Source organism: Saccostrea echinata, unplaced genomic scaffold (genome assembly GCF_033153115.1).
Source record: "Saccostrea echinata isolate AGI-Se365-2 ecotype Australia unplaced genomic scaffold, CSIRO_AGI_Sech_v1 ptg000009l, whole genome shotgun sequence".
Taxonomy (NCBI): Eukaryota; Metazoa; Mollusca; class Bivalvia; order Ostreida; family Ostreidae; genus Saccostrea; species Saccostrea echinata.
Window position 1 is genome coordinate 28,479,906 of NW_026889758.1, and position 16,483 is coordinate 28,496,388.

Below are 16,483 nucleotides of genomic sequence, written 5' to 3' on the forward strand. Positions count from 1 at the left end.
CTTGTTCAGGGAGAGGGATAAACTGTATTTTATTTACATAAACTTATGATTTACAAAATACCTTAAAATACACATTGCCTTTTATAAAATTGATAATTTGACATGGCTTGACATCTTGTAAAAGACTTATGGTAAGTTACACTATAAGGCAGAAAGCTACTGACATTCCCATACATTTTTTTTCTGACAATTTTAGATAATTACTTTAACTTATTAGTAACAAAAGTTACAAATCGAAAATTAACCCCAACGAAAATTAGTGATTTCGCGGTACTAAAAAAGAACACATTACTTTATATTGCGTTTATTATTTGACATACTAGTAGCTGAACAGCGTGTTTATGTCTTACATGGTATAAGTTATGTATATTAAAGTTAATATTTAATCATGCGTCAATCCTAAATGACACTGTTCGTTAGTTTGTAAGTCTATCACAAATTATGAAAGGGAAAAAGTATTATATTCTCCGCTTGAAAAGCTGGGGTATGAAGTGATTGGGGTATATGTCTCTACGTCCCTTGCGCTTAATTTTGGGGATAGTCATTTCTTATACGCAAGTCCTCCTATACCACTGAATAATATTTATTGAGACTTTTACAGAACCTTTATCAAGAATTGCCATTAAGACCTTCTAATTTGCATTTCGATCAGACACATATTTAGGATTATCATTCTTTCCATAATATTTGGGGGTACCCCCATCTCTTCAGGCCCGTAGCATGGGCTTTGCCAATATACTCATATGGGAGCGAGGATATCATTTTGTGAGCTCAGTGACTAAAGTATCTCTCATTAAAGATTACTAGTATTTCAGAAAGATGAAGATTACGTGATTTGTTGAATCATGCCACAAGCTGAAAGTGCTGTACTAGTATTTATTGCTTGTATTTACATGTAGAATAAATTCAAAATCCAGGTTGTGTTGATGTTGCTAATGATCTTATTTAGTACCATGATCATGTCTCTGCATCACATCTCCATGGTTAAGGCAGATAGAAATGAGATGATGACATCATGTTGTAAATCGTCATTATTTTACCCAAAACGAAAAAAGGACTCGGGAATGGTATTGCTCAAGAATATTAAATGACTTACCTACAACATCAGGGCATGCAGAATTGTCAGAGAAAACATTACACCGGACACCGTCCCACCATGATCTTTTAATCCTGATACGGGGTTTGTTTTTCAATTTCAGTTTGTCCTTGGCTGTGTGTGATAGAAAAGATTTTTTTAAAAATATGCATTTATCTGAATATTTCTTTATTGCAAAAAGATATAAAATTCCTATATTTTTTAAAACACAGCGGAGAAAGAGATTATATTTTACAAGACTTGTATTTCATCAAACGTGTGAACAAAGTAAAAAAAAAAAAGATATATATTATGTTTGTACATTGGAAAGTAAAAGAATATAAGATTGCTGAATGTTTAACAATTAACAAACCATTGATTTTCCAGATGCCTTTATCACAGTAGTATACAATGTCCTCAAATTCATAAGTCTCTTCATCAGAAACAAGTTGATCCACGCCTTTATTCACGTCCAGATCACCAAGACGACAGCCGTCCACTTTAGCCTCCTGGTTTTATCATAAGAAAGTACAGAATGTTTATTATATATTACATCATGTTTACTAAATAAACGAATACCAATTTTTATTTATCCAGATGAAGTCAATATCTTAATTATATTTCATAGTAGTATATTAAGTAATATAATAATACCTTTCCATTCCATGGGTCAAACATTTTACTCTCAGTTTTGCTACACAGTGTTGCAGATGCACAGAAAAAAATAAGAACAATCAGGAGACTTATTTCTCTATTAAAGTACATTCTTAACTTTTTATTACTGTATACTCGTTTTGCTTTTTACAGAATCTCATCTTAGAAAATACCATCCTTATATATGATGATTTAAACTTCCTGTACCCAGCAAACAAAAATTGATTTCAGCAAATCAATGCATACTTTCTTTATTTGCTCGAAAAACATTTAAATTTCCCCGGAAGATATGAGGAGAAACTATTCATGAAAAAAACTATGACCTAGCATAATTTAGCACTTAAGTAGTAAACACTTTTGAGGTCAGGCGACACGTTCCTTAATAATATATAATTTTTCAAAGAATTTATCATTGAAGTTTGGCTACTTAAACAAGTTTCCTCACAAAAAAATGAGGTATCTTACCAGGCATTTGTGCAAGATAACAGAAGATGGTATTTACTATATTATCCAATTGGAAATCTTTTGATTTGCCAATATCACAATTTTTGGTGTCTTTATATCTGCTTGGACATTTTGAAAAGAGTTTAAAATCACAAGATAATGATAATTATGATTAATTTGTTGTATATTACGACGAGATACAAAACAAATATTCGAGCAACTTGTTGTCAGACCTTAAGTTTTTCTTATTCGGTTACCCTTCGGTTCAGCATTATCCTACAGACAAGGGAGAAAAGTATCGTAATTTTTTCATATATTACTCTGAAGTTATTCATTACGTATCTTAGCTCTGAAAAATGAAGAAATGTGGAATTTCGACAAAATTTTGCATATTCTAAAAGACCCTGCGCTGGGGGGGGGGGGGGTGTTCCCCGAACGGCTACTCGCCAAAAACAACAAGTAATTATCACACTCAATTAAGGGGCCCTCTAAGGGGTACAGGTAGATTTACCTGTGTTTACCTGGATAAACAATATTTGATAAATCAGATATATATGAAAAATGTTAATTTATAGTTTTTGTTAAAATTAAAAGAAAAAATAGTAACAAAAAATTAATAAATAATTAAAATCAATAATTAATTAAAACTTAATTAAATTAAAAGAAAAAAAATTAAAATAATAAATAATAAAACATTTGTATACATTGCTTTGTGTTATTGTACTTTTATTTTTTTCAAGCTGTTAAATGGTACTGATGGGGAATTTATAACTTATGACCTGTACCCCTTAAATAGAAATAAAAATTATTTAAGGTAGTCCGATCCTCAGGTTTTAAAAATCAGGCGATGAAAAATAAAAAAATGTTTGCAAAAATATCTCTGAATTCTCAAAGTAATGTTAACGAAATAGCTAAATTTTATAATTTAAACTTTATTTTATTTAAATAAATCACCATATGTACACAATAAATAATACATACAGGTCTCGGAAACAAGTAGTTACAACTTATTTCAATCCGTTTCAACTATGAATATAATACATTGCCCTTCTTGCATGACAAATATAATAGAAACAATAATGAAAAATAAAGAATAAATGAATGAAAAAAAAAAAAAACGAGCTAAAAATGAACAAATATTTGGATAGATATCATAACCTGAGTTTATTTACATTTAAATATAACGGTTAGAAAGTGAGGAATAAACAGTCATACAATCCAAAATTAACAATTCAACAATACGGCCACAACTAAGATTCAAATTAAAATCGTTTAGAAGCAGAAATAAAGTGATGTACTTGTTTAAAAAAGTTCCCATTAAAAGAATGATTTATAGTTGGATCTCCAATTTGAAAGTTGTCGCACCGTTATAAATAGGCAATGCAAAATTAAAGTTAAATTGGATATACTTTACAGTTAGAGTTACAGTAAAAGTTTAGAAATAACATTTAATGTGTCGATATGGGATATTCGGTATTATACCAAATCAGTCGACCATCTTTGGATTCTCGCCAACTTCCTGGATGGTTTTAAATTTCCAAAGTCATCAATAAATGGCTTTGCTCGTTTTCTAAAGGCAAAATATTAAATACCCATTTCTCTGAATCAAGGGTCGGCAGAATCTTCCTTAAACAGAATTCTGACTTACAAAAGTGCAACATTTAAATTTGGAAGAAAAAAAAGGTTATGAAATGATTATTTCAAGGATACATGTATCTTTCATCTCAACCAATTATACCTCTGTAATGAAACGACTTTCTTAATTATCATAATCGTCTTAACAATATTTGATTGGGTTAGTGAAAAAGAAAAATAAAAAAAAATAAACTATAACTACGTACTATATGTCAAAGTTTTTGTGTTTTTTTTCCCGAATATAACAATGAATTTAATTGTTCAATTTATCCGCAAAAGTTACCTTTTTTACGTCATTTTGTAAATTTTACATAAGCCGTACAAGGGAATCATTTTTATCATTAAAAGTACGAGAAAAGTTAGGGTGAATATCAAAGAGAAAGAAAATAAACCAGGTAGGTCAGAGGATTTAAATTCATAGCTATCGAATTTACGTGTAGTTTTTAAATAGCCGATTTCTTTGTCAAACTCGCCAAGACTGTCAAGACTGGCTGGCTGAAGGTTTGTACACTATTTTTTTTATTGTTAAAAATATGTTTTCAAACTACAGTATATTTTCAAGATAAGCAAGTTAAAGTATAAAGGCTGTTTATTGCCGAAAAGACATTCTTACAAAATGAAACGATACATTAAAAGTAAATATTTATTACTGTTTTAATTAAATGAAAAAAAAAAAAACGGAAGAATTAAAAAGAAATTATACCCTTTATGTGTGGCTATAAATTTTTTTTTACGGTGAATAGGTTTGAATACCCATGGCATACAGAGACATTTTACTTCTACTAACAGTCACAATTTCGACAGACGTTTTCTGTGGATATGCGCCGACATGGGACGCCTGTGGGTGCAGATGGGCTGACTGGATGGCCTGGTCCGATTGTTCGAGGACCTGTGGCGGTGGCAGACGGTACCGGACCAGAGAGGTCTGGATACGGACAGACAAATGCTCTCTTGACTTTAACAACTGTGCCACTGATGATATGGGCTCTGATTACGGAGACTGTAACAATATATGTTATAATGGAGGGACATTTACAACTTCCGGATACTGCTCTTGTGTGACAGGATGGTACGGAAGCTGCTGTTCGAATGGTATTTCTTTTTATGTTTGTCTTAAAGTACTTACTTCTGTATGTGGAATTTATTTCAATAATGATTAATAAATTTCATCGTCTACTTTATTTATGTGTAACGGGGACTGGGTACGTCGGCCCGGTAGCTCAGTGGTTAGAGCACCCGCACGGTTAGCGGGAGGTCCCGGGTTCGAGTCCCAGTTTGGCCGACATTTTTCCTGCCCGTTACATTTGGCGCCCAACAATAAAACCCACGGGTGGTTTAAAAGAGTCTCGGTGAGGTTTTCAGGATGGAAAACCTCAAGAAAAAGGGGGGAAGAGTGTAACGGGGACTGGGTACGTCGGCCCGGTAGCTCAGTGGTTAGAGCACCCGCACGGTTAGCGGGAGTTCACGGGTTCGAGTCCCAGTCTGGCCGACATTTTTCCCGCCTGTTACATATGTAACAATATACCATTATCAGCTGCATATTGAGTTTATGTCTCCCAGCTGATTCGATACCCAAGAGAATGTTCTATGTACGGATGATTTCTAAAATTAGGTCCATTATTGACAAATAAGTTGATGATACAAGGATATTAACAGTCACATTAAAGTCAACATTTAGCGATTTCCTGGTTGATACAATTACCCTGTTAGCAATACAATCTATGAATACCTAAGTCGACTGTTGACTGATGTTTTTCATACAAATTCTTAGTCCATTATTTTCAAATTGAATTGTCTACGATTTTTTTCCATTTGCCCGATCATGACAAGGAGCACACGGCGGATGTAACCGTACGACTGGGAAACATACTTCTCCATGGCACCAGTGGATGCTTACTCCTCCATGGCACCTGATCCCGCCTCTGATGATTTTAGAGGGCAGGCCCATGTTTGCTCTGCTCCCTGTATTGTTCCAATGAACTTTTGAGTTTGATGAATCTTCGTTATCTTCATATACGACATATATCTTCACTTTTTATGAATGCCAATCGGACTGATAAGAAAATATAAATAATTCATAAATGAGGAAATAGCTGCCGGGTGGCGCAGTGGTTAGAGTGTATGCTCTAGAGTCGCTGTGTAAGGAGTTGATCCTTACATTGCGGGTTCGAATTCCACTGCGGGACGTGGAGGCCGGTCCTTCGGATGAGACCATTTAAACCGAGGTCCCGTGTCGCAGTAGGCGCTAGCACGAAAAAGATCTCGCACTGCTGAATGACCCAGCGTGCCGAGTATAGGTCAAAATTTGCAGCCCTCTACCGGCAAAAGGTGGCGTCTCCATATGAGTGAAAAATTCTCGAGAGGGACGTTAAACAACAAACAAATAATAAACGGGGAAATAAACATAAAACATTTAAATATCCATCAATCAAGAAGTGACTTTTTATCACCTCACCCTACCCCTCCCAAAAGATTTTATCCTTTATAAACAAACATGCTAAAATATAATCTTGAATATTACAGAAATAATCTGTGGAAACCCAGGAACACTATCTAATGGTGTCGTATCGGGATCGGCGTACACTTATGGTAAAATTGTGACGTACTCTTGTAATGCCCACTTCAACCTCACCGGTGGATCAGTTTCAAGAACCTGCCAATCAAATTTCCTGTGGAGTGGAACGCAGCCGAGATGTGCATGTAAGATTTGACACATCATTACAGTAATACATTTTTCAACTTTCAGAAGATACAGCTGTAATTTTATTTTTATTTGACTTTTTTTAATTTTTTTTTTTATTGGCTCTTTTTTTCATATACAATGTAATAAAATAATAAACATGCAACAAATTTAACTATATACAGTAGCGTCAGTCTGCATCCTGCAAGACAATGTTTTGCAAATCATGAAAGATCACAGTGCATACTCTCTACAGATACAAAACATATTTTCACTACTATTACAAAGAAATATGTTACAGGGGATATTACTTTTTGATTATGACATTTGATTTAAATACATAGTGAGATAATACCATTAGTTCTGATGTAATAACTATAATGCATCTAATATTGGTTGCCAAGTTTCATTAAAAATATCTAAATTACTATTTGAGCAATATGCTGCCTTTTTAAGTAGTAATTTCTTTTTCAGGGGTATAAAACGGCATGAAAACTTGGTTCTTTTTTAAGGACATTCAAATTAGCTATAGACACTGAATGTATATAAAACTTAGAAAGCAAAATACAGTAATTCAAACTATCACATTTTCTCTCATACAGACCTAATATAACATTTTGACAAGATAGCTTGTCTATGTGGAAAATATGTAAATCATTCCACCAAGTTAGAAAGTGGTTCCAAAATGTAGCAACATAAGTACAGTAATAAAACTTGTGTTCTATAGTATCTTCCATTTTACATAAAAAACATTGGGGGAAGTTTTAATTTTCATTTGAAACAGTAGTTTATTATGAGATAAAAATCTATGAGTTTGCTTATACTGAAAAGACTGTAGTGATGTTTCATTAGAACATACAAAAGGTAGCATGAAAATTTTTTTCCAAGTCTGTTTGCGAAAAATTTGCTTTAAATATTTCCTCCCATTTTTGTACACATGTTGGTACTTCATTTAAACTTTCCACTGTAATCCAGTAAAAGTCTTTACAAGATATTTTTGACAAAGGACTTCTTTTATTATTAAAACATAAGGTCAAAGAATCTCTATTAAAAGAACCTTTTTTGTTTTGTCTTATATATTTTCGCCAATGATATGGAATTGCATTTCTTAAACAAAAGTAATCAAAAAAAGGTATGTTCAAGTCATACAAATTACTTAATTCTTCATGGCTTAAAAAATCATAATTATCACCTAAAATGTCTCCAATAAATAAGATACCATTTTTATACCATTTTTTCCAAAACACAGTCTCATTATTTATTTTAATGTTATCATTGAACCAAAGAGCTTCTTTAAATATAATTGGTTCAATATTAATAACATTGCATCTAAGTTGTGTCCATGTTTCAAAAATGTCTCTGTAAAATTGTGGTAATGATGAACATGCATGTAGCCTATTTAGACAACCTCTGGTAATTATAAAATCATTCAATTCTATATCATTCAGGTAAGATTGAATTATACTTCTCCATCTTGCTCTTGTATTAATAAATATCCTTCTAATCCAACCAAGTTTTAATGATTTCATTTGTGCTTCAAGATTAGGAACTTTCAATCCACCCTTATTGATTTTTTGACAGGATACTGAACTTTTAACTTTTGGCTTTTCATTATTCCATATAAACTTGTTCAGTTCTTTAGACACCTCCTTTATCATTTGTAGGGGAATTGGAAGTACTTGTGCTTGGTATACTATTTTTGATATTACTAAAGTTTTTACAATTAGAATTTTGCCAATAAGTGTTAAATTCTTCATTTTCCATAAATTCAAAGTTGCTTTTAGTTCATCTAGTTTTGTATTTAAGTTTTTAGCAAGGGTCTTTTGTTCACCGCTTGAACTAAACCAAATACCAAGAGTAAAAAATTGACCTTCAGACCATTTCACTGGCAAGATTCCTGGTTTGAAGTTTTTGTTCTTTCCTATCCAAATTGCTTCAGTTTTATTCAAAATAATTTTCAGACCAGAACAGTACTTAAATTTTTGAATAACATTTAATATTTCAATTCCTGATTTTTCATCACTTAGAAAACATGTAGTGTCATCTGCTAACTGGCTAATCTTAAATTCTGTCTCTCCTATTTTTATTCCACGTATATTTCTATTTGCCCTTATGGCTATTGCAAGTAGCTCGACACATAAAATGAACAGGTAGGGTGATAAAGGGCATCCTTGTCTCACTCCTCTAGTTAATTTGAAGAAAGAGGTTGTATACCCATTGTTTATGACACTACTAGAGATATCTGTATACAGGATTTGAACCCAATGTCTGAAACTTTCACCAAATCCAAATATTTCTAAAGCTTTATCGATGAAAGGCCATTCTATTGTATCAAATGCCTTTTCAAAATCAACTAAGAGAATTAGTCCAGGAATATTCTTAATACTAGTATAGTTTATAAGATCAGATATGGTTCTAATATTTTCTCCTATAAATCTATTCTCTAAGTATCCAGTTTGGTCAGAATCTACACTTACATGTATTAACCTTTTTTATTATAAGAGTATTAAGAAAAAATACTCATGTATATATTTTCCATAGGGTGTTCATATTTGACTTGTATTTGACTTGTATCATCTCTTATAGTCATAAATTCGTGCGCAAGTAATCCCTGTCTGAATGGGGGCACGTGTGTAAATGGATTAGACAGATATGACTGTCTCTGTACATCAAGTTACAATGGTGTCAACTGTGAAAACGGTAAGGATATACAGCGGTCCTTTCTTATGTTTCAACTTAAATTTATACCAAGTAAAAGAAAAGGAAAGACATTCTTATTGTTTATTGTAACTTTATTCACAGATATTCAGCCTCCTGTAACAATTGATTGCCCGAGTGACATGTTCATATTCTCCCATAAACCAACAATTTTTGTAAATTGGACGGCACCATCTTTTCATGACCCCGTTGGGACAAGTATTGATATTACAACAAACTATCCAGATGATAGTTGGACGTTTCCATGGGGAGATTTCGTCGCACAGTACGTGGCACTGAAGCCCTCCAATGGTCTTCGAACAACATGTGAATTCAATATTACCATTCGACGTAAGTATATTGGATTTTCTCTGCTTCATAAATAAAGTTATTATTATGGTCCATGTTACTTACTTATTATTAAAAATGAAAATTTGTACAGCACATCCATGCCCAGAACTAAACGTACCTGTGAATGGTGCTCGGGTTTGTAATGGTTGGAAGACCGACTTTGGTCAGTTCTGTCTAGTGTATTGTGGAGGGAACTACAGCCTCAGTTTACAGTTCGATCACAATCAGTGGTATGTTTGTGGATCTAGTGGGAACTGGATTGCTAATGGACCCCTGCCTAACTGTACAGGTAAATGCATTTCAGTCTCTCTTTTTATCAAAACAATGATTGTTTAACCTTAATTGTAGTTTATGACCATTTGTAAAGTATTTTATGTACCATTCCATCAGTGTGAGAATTATATTGTTGTGGACCGTATTTATATTTTTCAGATTTTATTTTGACGCCCGAGGTTCTTACCTTTTCCAGTTCATACAGATTTAACGATTGCTCAGTGTCCGGGGATATTGACAAAATTCAGAAGTCTTACATAGAGAAACTGAAGATTTCTAACTACAATGATTTCTGTGATAAGTATAAAAATCTATGTTCCGAAGAAAATGTACAGGTGGCTTGTTAAATATGTAATTTTATCACCCAATGAATTGGATAAATTAGCTGTGCTTCAAGAAATATGGAGAGGTAACTTGCAATTGTACAATGTCAGAAAAATTACTGGAAAAAATTAATTATTTAGTTGATTTTACTTACAAATGTATATCTCAGAACCTGTGGAAATTTTGCTTTTAACTACATGAATGTAATTTTAAAGGATACAAAATCTTGTCATAAATATTCTGCAACAATTAAAATCATTATTTTTTCAGTAGTGTTGAACAGATAAATTTTTTGATTCACAGAGTTCAGTTTGCAGTTTTGCATTTAAAAATGTTACTTTTATATTGATTTACTGTACATCAATAAAGTATACCAGAAAAAAAACAAGCAGAAAGTTATTCTCTTTTAGGCTTCGATTTTTTTTAAAAATGAGTTTTATTTATCTCTTGGCGCAATAATCTTGATAAAGAAGCATGTATTTTTATGATGTTTACATATCAATTTCTCGCAGATATGGTTGAAAAGGTGTGATCCATGGTGAAAATGACCTTTCTTTTTCGTAGACAATAAAACTTACACGCTACTTAATTCAGCATATTAAAGCAAGAAGAAATTCTAGCAATACACTTGCCTCTTTGTCTTATTATTTCAAAATCTACAATGTAAAATGGTCAGTTTCTTAAGAGGAAGGTCTTTTGAAACGGAAGGTTCCCACAAATCAATTAAAGCAGATATAATGAAACTTGCGTAGCTTCACCTGAAAAACAATAGAATCAACCGTTTATCATGAAAAACGTTTGTAAATAGGTTCTAAATATATTGTCCGGAAACCGTAATCTTCCTGCCTTTGATAAAAATCTCGAGATTCCATTTGTAGAGAGAAATTCTGTACAAAACCATACCACATGATGTTGCCTACTGACATGGCATACATGTAGGTCATACTTCCTCTATCTCAACATGACACCCTAGCTCACCAGATATAAAATTCATATCCCCCCTCCATTTGACCTCCTATTCCATATACCGTTTTCATGATTCCTAAAGAATCGTTATAATTGACGTCACAAAAGTGACAGACAACAATGTACATGTATACAGTGCATACCTAACAGTTTTAGCAAGCTTCGCTCATTTAAAATAAAATTCATTGTAAAATCATCCGAAAGTTATGCATGTTTGAGAGAAAAATATTTTAACTTTTTACCACAATATATCTCGTACGGGGCCATAAAATTTAGACGAGCTCACTTTTGATTTCAGTCTCACTTTTACAAAGGGATTAATAGTGGGAAAGTGAGACCTAGATAAATCAAAGTACTGAAAGTATTGGGAAGCGCTAAGCAATGTTTGCAATTTGAAACTCATCAGATTTATTTTGCATTTAAATTGTCTGTTGTATTGGAATAATCAATATGTTGACAGTGCAACTGCTGTTTATACATATTCACTTTAAAATAAAACTTGTATCAGCCTCTTTAAACCGCACAAGGATAGATTTGAAGGTTCGAGACTGTGTCATCACATGGCGTCGTTATTTAAAAAAGAGAGTGAAATTTATTATACATTTTCATCAAAGCAAGTCTGTTACTTTTTTTTCATTTTCATAAGTTTACTTTGTTTATCGCATGAAAGAGCAATACTGCAGTTATGGGAAAAAGTCTTTTTGTGTTAAATGGCATTTCCAGAAGTTATTATGGAAAAACGTTCATTTGGAGCAATTTGCACAATCCAAATTTACTCTTCGCCCCGACGTTCCTTTAAGAGCTAGTTTGCAGTTATGAGCAGCACTCGCTTCTAGATTTTTTTAACATCATTGCGAATTTATCCATACGACGCAAGTTCGAATCCCACAAAGGGAAGTAAAGACCGGTCCTTTGGACGAGACTGTATAAACCGAGGTTCCGTGTCACAGTAGGTGTTAGTACAAAAAAGATCCTCACTGCTCAAAGGCCATAAGTGCCGACCATAGGTCTAAGTTCAGTCAAGTGGTGTATTTTCAATATGAGTGAAAAATTCTCGAAAAGTCATTACACAAGAAAAAGAGAAAATAAAATTATAGAAAATTCGAGCCAATGTAATTTGCTAAACTTCAAATTAAAATGGCTTATTCACAATGCTTCGTATCAGTAAAGTATCATAAAAATATAATAAGACAATCACATATAGTTTCTCTTAAATTTTGTTAACATGGTCAATGTTAGGCAAAATATTTCAAGAGCACTTCTTTCTCCTGTGCCTTAAAGAGTCTTTGATAAGCTTTTATAAATCCCACAGTGATGGATATTGCGGTGTATTCAACCATAGGCGCTTGGTTTCCGGATTGTTTATTTTGTGTATTATGTGTTTTCCTAGGTGGGTCTGAATACATTTTTTAAAACAAAAAAGTCGTTGTAATTAGGACTTTTAAAATTATATATAATATTTCTGTATATAAAAAGTTGAAAGGTTCGACGCTCGTCTTCTTGGATTCCTGGGGTGCCTCGGTTTACACTTAGTTATATTCAACATCTACCATTCTCCATCACCCTAAGAGTCTATAAAATTTAGCTTTACGTATAAACTGCAAGCAATGGGGGGGGGGGGGGGGGGGTCGACGAGTTTTCCAACAAAATTCAGACTATACACATAGCTATACATTATATATTCGCTGGAAAATGTATATTTTGATCAATTTTGAACACATGAAAATGTCGCTGATTTATTCCTCTCATTTATGTGCAACAATGACAGCTAAAAATTGTTAATAATTAATTCATTCCGTGTTCATGAGTGTTTCAGATTGAAGGTTGACTGTGATCATTTTATTTGTAAGAAGTGCACTTAAAAATAGACGTTATTTTTTACTGCTTCGATAAAATAATTCCTAATTGATAACATATTTATTAAAGTTAAGAATAAAAAATCTTCAAACAACTAAATATTTTGTCTGAATTGTTTTTTAGTATATTTCATTTTTTTTTTGTGCATATTCATAAGCGAGTTATAAATTTACGATTCTATAGAAAGGATTTTATAAGAAGTACATTCAATGGCGTCCTGATAGGAATAAAATATCCACTGCACTGGTGTGTTCGGTGAAACGGAATACTGAAAATCATTAAGGTTTTGCATTTTTCGCCATATCTTGCGCACTGCACACTTTTGTCATAAATAATTCCGAGAAATTAGTTTTCATTTATAAGTCTTTGCGCCCTACATGTACGTACAGCCGCAAACTGCCTTTCCTTGCAAATTATTTACATAATTTTAGAGGTCCGTGTTTGCTATGCTCCTATTTTGTGAGGTTTAATGGACGTTTGAGCTCGAATACGGCTCGTTATCTCCCCATATTTCATAAAAAAAAATTATCTGTGTTAAACGTATAGATTACAACACGAGTATAGACAGTCCATGACTGCATTCCAGTCTGTTATTAATTGGTACTGAGATGCGAAATTCGACATCATTGATAGCGCTGTACATTGAGCAAGGATGATAATAAAAAGATCGATCATGTTTTTAGTTACATTGTCTGAAATAAGGGTCTAGAAGAAGAAATATTAGTTAATATCGATATAAATTATATAGAACGTAAGTACACTGTAAATCAATTTTCTGAGTTTTAAAAATATGTACGTATTCAAATATTAAAAATATGTACGTATTCAATCACTGCATTACATGACCTATTATGAGCCTTTTTCAAGATATTTGCACCAAAGATGTTTTTTTTCATAACTTTTTCGAATTAACACTATAGTAACTGTTAGCTATATGTTGCACAAGTGGTGTGTGCCTACATAATTTTTAAATGAACTACAATGTAAAGAGATAAGAACCGCCCACATCCACTAGGAGCGGATTTCGTACTCTCTATCTCTCTTATTGACATCTATAATTAGAACTGCGCGTAACGCAGTACTTGACCAAAATAGCCCAAAGGGAGTCGGGGATTTCCAGTTGCATACTTTTAGAAGAGTCAGTGGAGTTATCTTACTTGCTTATTGGCGCTGGATCGCGAACGGAAGTAGTATTAAGATGCCAGTAAGCGCTTTGCGCTGCGCTTAACGCTTAAAAATGAGCTCGTCTGAGTTTTATGACCCCGAAGCCTAACCTAGCCAATTTGAAAAGCGGCTCCAGGTTTTGATTTCATCAACTTCCTGAATATTGAGGCATTTTTACAGTGATTAGAAATAATGCATGGAAACATTTTTTCATTTCAATTAGTTAGACTGCTTTTGAACTTGTGATATGACCTTGATTTTTGCTTGAATACTTGCAAACATTCTGGTTGGACTAAACCACATATTTCCATTTGTGCCCAATCCAAGTGATCGACAATATAAAATGTACATCATATACCAACTCTTTCATATACAACTTAGAGTTATTAATAATTATTTCTTCAACAAAGACAATTTATTAAAATAGCAAAAATATCATATCTGCTTGAACTTTCAGTAAGGCGTGACAATCTCGGCGATACATAATTAGCGTCTTTCAAATGGTGACCTAGATTCTCATTGGTTAAGAAATTCATAACATTAGCAACTTCAGATTGTTGTTAACAAACAATGAGATGACATAAGCCACACCTCTTTACTGAAGAAACGATGTAATTGGTTCCTTGCGTCACTCGTTGACGTCTGAAACATTTTTATTCCATGTGTATTTCACCCGTGAATGAAAAGCTGTGTAAATCTCAGTATTGATGAGCTAATCTGGCAACCAATGAGAATCTAGGTCACTAATTGAGAGACGCTAATTATGTAAGAATGTTTATCATGTTTTATTTGAACCAGAGACATAAATATTTATACATAAGCTTTGCACAGGATAAGTGTAGTATATCCTTTACAATATAAATTACATGTGGCAATTACATAAACAATAACATTTAATGTATTATCATTTCTTATTGTACACTATTTAATACATCATTTCTTAATTGATAAGAAAAATACAGAAATTTACCTAGGTTACATAGTTCTTTAGTATTTGTGGAACTCAGTAACTGTACTAATTTAAATACTGATGGTTTTTTTTTAAATAATAACTCTTGATATATTTAATTCTTAGTTCTTCATATCGAAGACATTTTAATACAAAGTGAAATTCATCCTCTATCTCATCTGATATACATATTTCACATTTTCTATCTTTTCTTTCTATGTTACAATACCTTCCCCTCTCTATCTTTAAATCATGCGCTGATAGTCTTAAACGACTAATAGGTATTCTATACTTTGAATGTAATGGTTTTCTTAAATACCTCTGTAGTACAACATTATCCACTAAATGTTGATATAAAAAATATTTAGGAGAATTACAAATTCTTGCCATAATATCTTGTTTATAACCGTCATACATTCTTTGAAATACGATGTTCAAAGAATTATTATCAATACAATTGCTATTATACATGTCAGTTAAACCAAGCCTTTGAATATTACGCCTTACTAAAGTTCAAGCAGAAACGATATTTGTACTAAGATCATGCAAATTAAGCAGATGAAATAACTAACGGATATACAAACAAAAACGATCATTTGAAACCCCTGTCTATGAATGTAGGAATATCTACTAGTAATTGAGAAAAATAAAGTTTATATCTTGTTCCAATAAATGTCCTAAACAAAGTGTAAAATGCACTTGCTTTATAGAAAAATGTCGCAAAAAAGATGAAAATTTATAACTAAATACTTGCAGAATAGTCAGTAACATGAGACAATCATGTGAAAATAGACATAAGTATACATAATTTATTCATCCCATGTCTATCCCATGGATAACAAATATCTCATTGGATATTTTTTTTTTCATAACCCACTGCTTTGACGTCACAATTGGTCTTGCGTGAGTGATGACGTAAAATGAAGTGAATTCCTATATAGAAACAGTGTAAAAATATTGATAGTAATGTATAAAACGTGGGATAAAAAGAATCTCCCATGTCAAGGGTCGCCAAGGCTCGGGGATTAAAAAAAACCCACATAACTCGTTGGATGAAAATCATACCTAACTACAAAACATGGGAGATCCTATATTTATGCAATAAAATTATTCGTGTCAATTTTTTTTTAATGCACTCACTTTTACAATCAATAAAACAATAAAATATTTTCCTCGTTTCTCATCTACTAGTAACAACGGTAACAACATTGCAGAAAAAGCACATAACCCATAAACGTCACATTGAAAACTGAAAGCGATTAGAAACATCGAATAGGAGCATGTGCCACTGGTAAAATTATGTTGTTCTTTTTTTCGGTTTTCCAGATTCAGTCAAAGTCCTCTGTTTCCCTCTTCTTTGGACTGAGACCATGATGATTGTTCATGTTTTCTGCGCATGCTTACATGCATTGAA

General features: G+C 32.7%; 1 protein-coding gene across 1 annotated transcript; it reads left to right on the top strand.

The window, feature by feature from the left end:
* The first annotated feature begins 4,548 nt into the window (after positions 1-4,548).
* Positions 4,549-10,396, top strand: LOC133182152 (CUB and sushi domain-containing protein 3-like). The gene is made up of 6 exons (XM_061316881.1): positions 4,549-4,900; positions 6,332-6,508; positions 9,075-9,188; positions 9,291-9,536; positions 9,628-9,825; positions 9,969-10,396. The coding sequence occupies exons 1-6, from the start codon at positions 4,564-4,566 to the stop codon at positions 10,154-10,156; spliced, it is 1,260 nt and encodes a 419-aa protein (XP_061172865.1). The 5' UTR covers positions 4,549-4,563; the 3' UTR covers positions 10,157-10,396.
* Positions 10,397-16,483: the final 6,087 nt, after the last annotated feature.